The 12,049-nt window shown below is 33.4% G+C and overlaps 1 protein-coding gene across 6 annotated transcripts in view; it reads left to right on the top strand.

The window, feature by feature from the left end:
• gulp1a (GULP PTB domain containing engulfment adaptor 1a) overlaps window positions 1-12,049 on the top strand; it is a 214,938-nt gene that overhangs the window by 180,700 nt on the left and 22,189 nt on the right. For 5 of the 6 annotated variants that reach the window (XM_088605075.1, XM_088605071.1, XM_088605076.1 and 2 more), the window contains exons 6-9: window positions 4,659-4,796; window positions 5,141-5,257; window positions 5,895-5,981; window positions 11,102-11,326. In XM_088605075.1, the coding sequence (XP_088461201.1) occupies window positions 4,659-4,796; window positions 5,141-5,257; window positions 5,895-5,981; window positions 11,102-11,326 (567 nt within the window). The remainder of the gene's footprint in view (window positions 1-4,658; window positions 4,797-5,140; window positions 5,258-5,894; window positions 5,982-11,101; window positions 11,327-12,049) is intronic. The other variant, XM_088605077.1, reaches the window with a different exon arrangement.

Raw genomic sequence — 12,049 nt, forward strand, 5'->3', positions numbered from 1 at the left:
AATTTTAAGTGCTTAATGTAAAATCTTGTAAAAATATATTTTCATTGTTCAAATATACATTAAGTCTGACTATCATATAATAAGTTAAATACAAAACTAAAGAAAAAATAGGGTTAAATATAATTCAAAATATTTTGCTAACAATGTTAACTGTTTATGAATAATAAAATGTATTAACTAAGGAGTAGGATGGCACAGTTGTTAGTATGTTTTTTGTTTTTTTTAACCCAATCTCCGGGAAACCATTAGTACGATGGTGAATCGGAGATTCTCAACCCTTGCTGCGTACGACTGGAAAAGAATTCATGATTCGGATCAACGAAATGCTTCGTAGGAGGAGGCGGTCTTTTCCTCTTGTCTAACAGTCTGTCCACAAACAAAACATTCCTGTTAGACAAGAGGAATTGAAAAAAAAACAATGTTGTCAATGAAAACCGGTGTGCGTGTCTCTCCCTGCTGGATGTCCCTCTCACAAACTGCTGAATGAATAAAATAATTTTATTGAAAACGAGTTTGCGATTGTCTGGTCTTTAAATTCTGGAGATACGCGATTCCATATTATATTCCCTTTTAATCAAATTCTAAAAGTATGCTTGTTGACTCCGGTATCGCGTTAGTTAAAGACTTCGATGCTTAAAATGTTTAGGGAGAAATGGAATACTGGTGTGTATGTTTTCTTTAAAGTACCGAGACCAGCCATATACTGTATGTTTAAGTTCCAAAATTAATATCGTTTATGGGCTTCACACGCGTTGCAGTATGCTCAGGCACTAAGTAAAAGGAGATGCTTCGTATTGCTTGACTAATTTTAAAAACTAAGTTATAAATATAAAAATTGCAGGCGCTGCTCTGGTGCGTCGGCTCCTACACAGTGCCTGTCTGCCGTAAGCGTTACAATATACATACAGTACCCAACACTGCTTGTACCCATCTGTCATGCAAATAAAACACCTTGAATTGAATTGAATTGAGGGGAGAAGGGGGGATACTAAAGCCAATACTGGCTCAATGGGCTTTGACGTGCTAATGCTTTGGTTTAACGGTCCGGGTGTGGCAGGCTTCCAATGTCAACTCGACTCGATTAGAAGACAATGAACGTATTTTAGCCCTAAATGAATTAATAGCAAACATGGTTTACATAAAATAAATTTTTCCAAGAAAGTTTATAATAATACGATCTATAGTTGAAATCTGAGCCTACTTTAAAAATAAAGGAAAAGCATTTTCAGAGAGCAATCACGCTGTGTTTATGTAGAAAAAGTGATTAGGTTTATGAGCAATCTAATTACCTATTCGCTTAAAACGCTATATAAAATAAAGTTTATTTAGAGATGAATGATCAGTGTCGAAGTTTAAATAATGTGAGTCAGGAAACTAACACAGCGCCACCGGATTTAATAACGCAATAAAAACGCTATAAAATAATGTGACACAGTACAGCACAGTACAACAATACTGACCATGACTTTAGAAGCATAAATTACCTTACACTCAATTTAAACACAAGCTGTCTTTCTGTATGAACCTCTAAGCTGGTTCATACAGAAAATGTAGAAATGCATTAGCCTGATCATGATTAAAAAACACATAATTAAACACGCGCTTGCGATTTAAATCAGAACACGATTTAAATCAATATAAATGTTTATATTGTAACGCATACTGTCCAGCCTCCATTTCTCTATAAAAATTTACTGTTGCACACACACACACAATAGAAGCAGGAACCGCTGTCAGAAGGGAAGATATGTTCAAAATATCGCAAATATCGATCATGTTGCGATATTTTGAAATATAAAAGTCAATTGATTGTCCATAATATCGCTTACCTATTTTTTCGAAGAAATGTTTGTTAAAATAAAAGTCCAGCACCAGCTGGATTCGAACACACAACCTGCCAGTTGGTAGTCACGCACCTAGACCAGTAGGCTACAAGAGAGCTCGCATGATCAGGCAGGCGAAACAGCCCTACATAGCTCTGCCGCAGTACACGGATATAATCATACCGTTATTAAATTCTTTAGATACGCGATTCCATATTATATTCCCTTTTAATCAAATTCTAAAAGTATGCTTGTTGACTCCGGTATCATGTTAGTTAAAGACTTCGATGCTTAAAATGTTTAGGGAGAAATGGAATACCGGTGTGTATTTTTCCTTGTGATATTTTAAGCTCTAGTTGAATGATAGGTCTCGCATTTTAAATCATTCTCGTAGCTAGAAATTATGAAACGCCCTGTTAAAAGCAAGGAAGTTTTTATGCCCCGTTGAAGTAAAACAAAATGCCTGACAAAGTATGGCTTGGACAGATTCCAAGTGCTTGTACAAATGTGCTAAAGAAATTATACTTTGAGTATACAGCTTGTCCAAAGTCATCCATTATTAATACTATTAGTAATATCTTCAGTAAAGGCTTTGATGCATAAATATTTCTGATAAAGGTAGGTTGTGTACTTTTGTCCAACTGAGCAATCTTGCTTTCATAAAATATACCAACATTTTAATGACTGATGATTAACATGCTGTAATACACAGTTCAAAATTAAAGGCTCAAATGCTGTACATGAGAGGTTAAGCTCCCCCTGGCGGTTTTACAAGGCGACGCCGGATAGTTAGTCACGTGACACACGTGAAACGCGTGATACTGTGACACGCCCACCGGGGTATGCCGCGAAATACCACACCCATTTTGAATGGCTGCATCTGTAACTTGCCAAAAGCAACAGATAACACTGGATAGAAATGTTCTTTGTTTACAAATGTTTATACTGTGTATTCTAATGTTTATTAGCCTTTTTACATAAAATGTACGTATATGACATTATTTAAACCTTATATGCAGAAAAATAATACTTTTTAATTGGTGTTTTTCAAATTGTGGGTGGATGATTCAGTTAAACAAATGCTAGAAAACATACAGAATTAGTGTTTAATTACAGTGTTTAAATAGTACTTAATTTTTTTAAACGACCTTTGAACTTGTGCCTTCTCATTAGGAGCAAGTGAAAAGAGTAATTCTTCTGGATGACTTACTGTTTTCTCATTCCAGCTCATGACGCGTCTTTTCATGATTCTTTTCACTTCTAAATGAGGAGTATAAAGATTTTGATATAGCTCTTTCTTTCTCTAGAAAAAAAATATTAAGAAAAGCTCTTTGCACAAACAGGCAATTTGTATGTATTCAGTGGTGCGTTGAGAGCTATTTTTCATTTGTCAAAATTCTAATTCAAAATTTGTAATGTCTTATGTCTGGTCAGTTTTTCTGAAGGTAATCATCTGGATTCTTGAAATTTTACTTGCAGCATACAAACTTTTAAGTATGTTTCTACATGTTACATTCTTGTCAAGAACAGCATGGTGGTGTGATAGTTAACACTGCTGTACAAGTTTTGAGTCCTAGGTCCAGTTCCAGCATGGGGCATCTTCTGTGTAGAGTTTTTGCATTCTTCATGTGTATGCATGGGTTTTGTCTGTGTGCTTTTGTTTAAATGCAATTTAAATTGGTGTCTAAATTACCCATGTATCTGTGAGCATCCAGGATGTAGAAATCCACCTTGTGTTCTGCAGTTTTCCCCATCCCTTGTCAAGTATATGTGGCTTTAAAATAGAATGGATGGGCATTCCTCTTCAGTTGATGGGACTTCCATTAATCAGTGTTTATTAAATAAAAATAAAAAGACTCAATAAAGAGAATTGGATCTGGTCAGTTCAGCCATACTAATTTAGTATTGTCCACTGTGTTTTTTATAGCACTTATAGTACATTTGCACTTTTGAAGAAAGTCAAAGAGGTTGTTGGGACAGTTTAATTTAACCCCAAAGTCAGCTTTTTTCAGGATTTCTCAGTACATAAACAATATATTAAATATTCTAGGTATACGATTCCTGGACGTTTTGTACCATTGCTTGGCAGAAGAGTTAATATAATTAATATACAGTATGTTACTGCTATGGCATTTATTCAAACATCATGGTAGGTAAACATAACTTATGCTTCTCTTAGACATCTTAATTTTGAACATCAGGTTTTGAATAAAATATAATTTTCTAACCTGAGGAATTCTTCACAACTGAAGAAGGCTCTACAACCGAAATGGAACCTTGTTCCTAATTATTTAACCTGTAAGAAAAAAAACATTAAAAGGGAGTTTGCTATTGCATAGTGGCAAGAAAACCAGAGCCCTACTAATGTATCACACATTTTCTTACTTTCAAGATATTACTTTATCTCCGATGTAACTACAAAAGAAGGCATCTTATCTAAAAGGAACCAAGTTCTCTTGATTATTGCAATGTGAGCACAAGCAAACTGAGTCCTAAAAACAAGAAATTGAACAAGAAAATGAAAACTAAACAACTTCCAATCAAAATCAGACTGAGGTACAGTATGTTAATTGTGATCAGCTCAACAAGCCAAATTGAGTTCAGTTGAAACGAACCCAGTGTGAATACACCTTTGATACTAGGTTTTATGATTGCAGGGACTGTAACTATAATTACAACTAACATTAATCTATATTTTGAATAGGATTGTTCCAACCCAACTTATGTTATTTGAATTTACTTGTAATTATTGCAGGGTCTGTGAAATCAGTTGTAAAACTGATTTATTTTGACACTTTTTGAGCATTTATGACCTAATTGCAATTGTTCTTTCAGGATGTGCAGCACAATTGCCAGTTGCATAGAATATCATTCTGTGCAGATGACAAGACGGATAAGAGGATATTCACATTCATTTGCAAAGATTCAGAATCAAATAAACATTTGTGCTATGTATTTGACAGTGAAAAATGTGTAAGTATTAAGTAAATGTGTGTATTATAGGTTTATAATGTATGTTATTCCTAATATAAAAATTTCATTCTTAGAAAACCCTCAGACTTGACTGATTTGCTTTGTGGTGAACACCAGTTGTTTATATTTTATGTTAAGTATGAAAATTATCATAGAATCATTTTAAATTATTATGCAGAAGTCACAATTAAGACATTTAGTTTATGTAGTCTTTAATGGTACAATGTACAAAAACATTATAGTTTTATGTTCAATATAATATTGTATTTCCTGCGGAATCCATCTGTAAACTTTAGATGTTGTGGTTATTAGTATTTTAAGTTTTTTTTCCAATTCTTTTTCAGGCTGAAGAGATAACATTAACTATTGGACAGGCCTTTGATTTGGCATATAAGAAATTTCTGGAGTCTGGAGGAAAAGATGTGGAGACAAGAAAACAAATAGGAAGTCTTCAGAAAAGAGTAAGTTGCACATTATTAAACACAGTTTACAGTAAGACCCCCTAAGGAAAACCACGATGCTGCTGGTACTAGAGACTACAGACCAGCAGGTGACTGTTCCTTTTTGAACAGAATTTTCAAATATTTTCCCCACTAAGGAAATTATTGACTGAGGACACTATGGTCTAGGAGATCCTGTCCTTCTGTAAACTCAGTTCCTGACCACTGGGTTCTTAAAGATCTCCTGATACTGTTTTGTCCATGGTGTCATGGACAATATTCCACTCCGGATACGTAAAATCTAGTCTACATAAAATTCCCCTTTTTATTCAACTGGTGGAGCAATTAATTTTCTTCCTGCATACTCATTCAAAGCACTTTGGGATGAAAAGTACTATATACTGTAAATGCACAGAATTATTACATCTGTAAAAAAAGAGACCATCAAAACCAAATCCAAACAAAGTGTGTAGTCTAAAAAAAGGAACATTTTAATGAGCAATTTACTAAGAAATTATTATTTTCATCTGTTAATGAATTAATGTTACCTTATTGACAATTTCTTCTATTTTTAATTTATCATTGACTGTCCACATTATGCTGTTAACTTTGACATTATGCCTACTGTTTTACTGATCCTTAACATGATTTTTCATAGATTCAAGAACTTGAAACTGAAAACAGAGAGCTGAAAAAGAAAGTGCAAGATCTAGAAGAGCAGTTGATGATTTCTCAAGTATCACCGGTAAGTAGCAGCATTAGTATACTGGTATACTACTGCATAGGAATTTTATGGATTATTTTTTATTACTTCTTGTAATTTTTAAAACAGGAATTTGTATATCATAATTATTTGATGACTTTGTACTTCATGCTCTTAAAATAAAGCCAAGTATACTCATTTGCATTATAATAAATTGGGCTATTACTAATATATATGTTTAAAGTACTGTAAAAGATACACATTATAATTTAGCAGTTATTTGAGTAGCTTCCATGATTGTCCATTTAGCTTTCAGAATATTTGGTGTCTGTTTTTTGTTTTGTTGAAGGCTAAAGTAATATAAATAATTCTGTTCTGTTTCACCATGTGGTACTAATATATTATATCTTTTGTACATGGTACTCGTCCTTCTTTGGTTTTAATTATTTACATTTTAAGCTTATACACACTTTTTGTCTTAACTCAAACCTCATAGTGTTGTGTGGTGTTTGGGGGGCATTCTGCTTTTACATGTCTAGATGAGAGAATAATAGCTTGGCCAGGAGGGTAATATTATTGTAAACCCCCCCCTCTTGAGGTCCTAGAAGCTTACTAACCATATCTGTATATAGTTAGGTGTGTTTGTCTTCTTTCTCTAAATGACTGTTTTCCTCCAGTAAGTATTCAGTATGTCAAAATGGAACAGGAATCAGAAACTGTTTCTTTCTATGAGTGCTAAAAATAAATATAATATAATAATAATAATAATCTTATTTTATATTTTTCAACCATCAGAAATATTTCTTAAGTTACATTACTGTGTTAGGAATGTCTGTCAGTCATCAATGTTGTCTCATAGCCAGCAAGCAGTGCTTGGCTTTGGCTCAGTTGGAATACAAACCTCCATCAGTCCACCTTTTGCAGATTTGGGATATATTGTTTGAAGGCTGCTTTCTGTTTGCCAGGGGCTGCTTGCTCTTACCAATTGGAAAGCTGCCATGGAATTCTAAGTTTGAAAATTCGAATTGGCAGTTGTAAAGGTTGCTCAATGCTCATGTGTGCCTAGGTAGTTTTAGTTGTTACAAAAACAATGTTTCATAAATGTTAGATTAGAAAATGGACTGTATGGACATATGTTGTGCATTTGTAATCCAAACCTTTACTTCATTATTGAATGTAAAGTATACAGCCTGTGTGAAAATGAACTACACTGAGCTTTTAAACAGATTTTACAAAGACCTAGACATTATTCAGATTTATTGACAAAGTGTAAATACATTTCAAGTGTGATAATGAGATGTACTATAAAATAACTTGTGACACGGTTTTGGTTCCTAATCCCAAAAGACCTGTTCAAAACACGTGACACAAGGCTTTGTGGTGCAGTCTTTACCAGATATGCTTTGTTTGTTAGATTTTGTATTTACATATTTTATGTATTGTCCTAACAAAAATTAGAGAATTTTCTATATTTTACATCCTGTCTGAAGTAATGGAAAAGACCCAATATGTTGTAAAATGGTAGTAGGCTAGACCTCCTCCTTAGATTGATATACTGTACTGTAAGTGACCTGAAAAGAGACATGATTGTTGATACAAAACCCTAATGTACATCACAAACAGCAACAACAGAAGTGTCTAATGAGACTTTCAGACAGAATCAGGGGCTTACAGGTAGTGGCTGGCAGAAAACGAAAAACAATCAGAAGTGCAGTTCAGATAACCAGAAGCTACTCAACCACAGGGATAGACTTTACTTTTCTTGAGAAGAAAGAGGTAGTCAGATCTGGAAAGGCATACAGCAGACTTCATAAATGGCAATCGTGTGCCAGGAGCTGCAGGAAATTGGACTTAGAACTTGACTGGAAATCCTCAAATGTCTGAAAAACTGACAAAGTAAACAACACATAATAGTAATGAAGGGAAATACTCTAATGTAACAATCCTATCCAGCAAAAAGCTTTTTGTTAATGAGTCTGACAGTTTAATACAAAGTCATTCACTAATAATGTATAATTTGACAGTTGTATTAACACACAGTCATGTCAACCCTCCTTGCTTATCCTATGAGACTTTTTTGTTTTATAATCCATTATTTTATTCATGGTTTGTTTCCCTTAATGCAAGTGGACTCTATTGAGTTTTTTCTTAAGCTTTAGCATTACTGAACCATATACTGTAGGTGGCTTCAAAAATAATTTCAGCAGAGAAAAATGTAATAGAAACAGTTTTCTCTATCCTTTAAGTGAATAATTTTTGCTTTGTTTGTTTGTCACTGATTTACTTTTAGATAAGAGAATTGTTAGTTTCTATGTAGACAATGTTAGTAATCTGAAATACCAGTAATAAAAGGATAGAATGTTGTGCTTTTCATAACAGAAAAACAATCAATGAGTTACTGTAATACTCTGTTTTACAAGGCAAGTGGGAGTTAAATTAAATATAGTGGAAGCAAAACTGATTAATGTGTGATTGGGAATTAAATGCTATGTTATTCTGAAATTATTAGAAGTGCAAGCTCTTGTGGATATACAGTACACAAAATATCAGAAAGCAAACATTATCACCACAACACACATTGTTAATACTTAAGCATTATGATTAATCATCCACCACTCATGGATGCCTCCTACTGTTGCTTTTGGCAAATTGGTCCCACAAATATTTCCGTTTTCTCATATCATGTCATTATAATTTTATACAAGTCATTTGAGTAATTCTAATACTGGCACCCTGGACTTATATTGTCCTCCGTGACAGCACTTGCAGATTGGCAAATCTGATGGAAAATCTGATGGGTGAAGGACTGAGCAGTAACATTACTCTCAATCTGCACTAAAGGCATTCTTGTGTTAAAAAGAATTCCTTCCCACATTCCTACCACCCGACCAGATACAGTAGCTTGAACAACACATGTTCACACATCAGGTCTGTCAGAAATGGTCAAAAGTTGAATAAAACAATCCACAACCTCAGATGTCTTCTGGTCCACAAAAAGGGAGTGATTTTCTGCTGTTTTATATGTTAACCTTACCTGTCCTCTGACCATGAAAATAACTACAGTATGTAATGGATATAATGTAGATGTTATGATCCTTGGATGACGGTGATACTTTTTTTCCTGCTCTATCTGGACTAATCCTCTTATTGGCAAAGCAGAACATCTGATTTTCTGGATGACTTCTGAGGAGCCCTATACTATAAAATAGCCTGTGACACGATTTTGATTCCTTGTATCTGAGGAGATACAGTAGATAAAATAGTCATAGGGTTAAAGTAAGCTGAATATTACAAATTAATGAAAAAAATAATAAGTTTAATAATTAAAGAAAAAAGGAATACCGTGACCAAGGCATGGGTGTCCAAACATTAGTAAGAAAAACTGCAAAATTACAAAGCATGTGCCTTATTCTCTTATTTTCCTGTTTAACTGTATATAAGCCAAATAAATATTGTATAAAACTCACAGCCATCTTTCTTTGGTAGTTTCAAGGCATTGTACAACTTACAACTTACTTAATCATAATAGGAGGTACTTTGCTAGGTAGTTTCTCCAAGTGAAATGTGGTGAGTGAAAGCTAGTTAAGCTACTCCTGCAACAGCTGCAGTAAATAAAGTTAAAGATTTTCAATATTCTAATGTCCTGAGATTTCTGTTTGTCACTTTTCTAACAGACAGGCCTCTTTCAAGCAGGCAGAGAGCAATCTTCCTTATAAAATTAGAGCATGATTGTATCAAGACAGTTCCTTTTGAATGACTATTATTTGTAATCAGCTATTTTTGGCACTTTTAATCTAAATCAAATATAAAATGCTGAGCACCTGTCATTTTTATGAAATTGTGTGGCAACAGTTCAATATTTTAACTTACGGATCCATATTTCTCAAACAAGCAGAAAACTTAACTGTTAACTATTTAACATATATATTTAACAGTATAATTTAAACAGTTTTAGTATGGTCATATCTTAAAAGTATCTTAAGTAAATTGCTCCTGGAGAATACTTGTGAAGATGTTTTGGAAGGATATAAGAAAGTAGGCTTTAGGTAAAGAGAGGAGGCCATTCAACCCATTTGGTTGGTTTATAGTTAAATGTAATTAAATTTAATTAATTATACTATGCATAAGTTTTAAGTGTATGTACTTTTTGGCAATATATTTTTGTTAATTTTACAAAATGGTGAGCTGTGAGGTGACTAGATTAAAAGAAAATAGAAATCAGTGAGATAGATTGTACATATTATGATAGGTTTTTACTTCTGTTATACAGTATGTCTTTAGCTTTACAATTCCAAGTCTTTGAGAAACTATTTAAAGAACATTGAAGTGTGCTATTGACCATGTTCAGTCTAATAATTCAGTTTGTTGGAGCTGAACCTCAAAACCCACAGCATTTCCTGTTGTTCATTTTTATGTTCTGTCAATTTTAGAATTGAAAAAAATGTGTAATCACTTAGCTGCACCTTGTTTACATTTTTAAAATCAGGAACTGGAAAATCTGCAGAGTGTTGATTCACTAGACCTAAAAGACTTTCAGAATGCTGAGATACTAGTTATTGAACATTCAAATTCTGAAACCGTTCAAGGGGGATAACTCTGAATTCATTGTTTCATAATGTAATTACAGATACTGGCGTTAGTTATAGCATGAATACAGTAGCTTTAAGGACAAACACACGACTGCAAACATAGTCCTGCTGTACAAATTGAACATCACTTTAATGTAATAATTACCAAGAACTATATACTGTATACACCTGTACACTTTAGATTTTAAATCTAATTGCTTTGCAAGAACAATGGTGAAAAATTGCATATGTTTTAAATATTGCAAATTTTGCTTGTAACTTTCCGATTCATCACCAAGCGCATTATGTTGTGTTCAAAATTATGTTGTAGTTTCATTTGATATATTATACATTTTTGGACTGAGATTGGCATAGTATAAGTGAGAAAAAAATGTCATTTAAATTAGCAGCTTTCACAGACATTCTAATTGCAAATTAGCAACATAATTCTGTGGATTTCTTCCATAGATCAGTAAATATTTCAAACACAGAATCAGACATTGCTCAGCTGTTTAAATTGTCTGTCTTTTTTCCTGTATTGGTTTAGTTTGTTTTCTCTCTCTTTGTAATTCTTTCTTTGTGATTTTTTCACAGCTGCTGCATTTAAACTCTACTAATCAAACACATAATCTCCAAAGACCTTCATCTCTCTTCTGGTGTCATAATTTGACATCATTTTCTTGCTTAGAAATCTCTTCCATTACACTCACTCCAATGAGCTCTCCTGACTCCAACTTGTCCACTGGGCTACTAACTCCACCTCCTGCTAAAAGCATTCTACCAAAGCCTGCCAACGGATACAGTATTCCAAGGCCTCGTGTAAATCTGTCTTCTTGTCGTTTTTGACTTGTATTTGTCATGAGCAGAATTATTATCCTGCTGTGTATCATGTTTCGGATTGTATCCAAAGTAAATGTTGTATTAAGGATTACCTTGAGAAAAGCTACATAGTTCTATTCCACTGCATTGCATTACCCTGTTTAGGTTGTTCTTTATTCTATGATTTAGTAAGAAACTAAGGGATTGTTTTAGAAAAACCTGTTTGCATTATAATAGCCCCATTTACACCTGGTTCAATCCTAACCGTATACAGTACTTTCCAGGATCCAGTCTGAAATGGACAGTGTTTTTTAACTTGTCACAAATTTAAGAACACATTGAGATATTGTAAATAATAAGTGAATCCACAATTGACTACAAATCTTTGTAACAGCGTAAGATTACATTCAAACTTCAGAATGGTGAGAAATATTCTTTGTAGTTGTAATATGCAGTATATTATCTGACATAATTACAACAATAATCAGTTTCATGTGTAGCTATTAGTGTGTCTGTTCTTAATAGATCAAAAAATAGCTGGAAGAAAAAGTGAGAGAATTGCAAATCTGTTTTTTAAAGAAGGACATTAATTCAATTAAGAGAAATTATTAACCTTTTAAAGAGACTAGTCACACATGCTCAGTATTTACTAAGGACTTTTTAAATATTTTTACAAAACATGATTCACAGTAAAAATGTTAAAATATTATACAAAGAAAGGCA

Source organism: Lepisosteus platostomus, chromosome 14 (genome assembly GCF_059453375.1).
Source record: "Lepisosteus platostomus isolate fLepPlt1 chromosome 14, fLepPlt1.hap1, whole genome shotgun sequence".
NCBI lineage: Eukaryota > Metazoa > Chordata > Actinopteri > Semionotiformes > Lepisosteidae > Lepisosteus > Lepisosteus platostomus.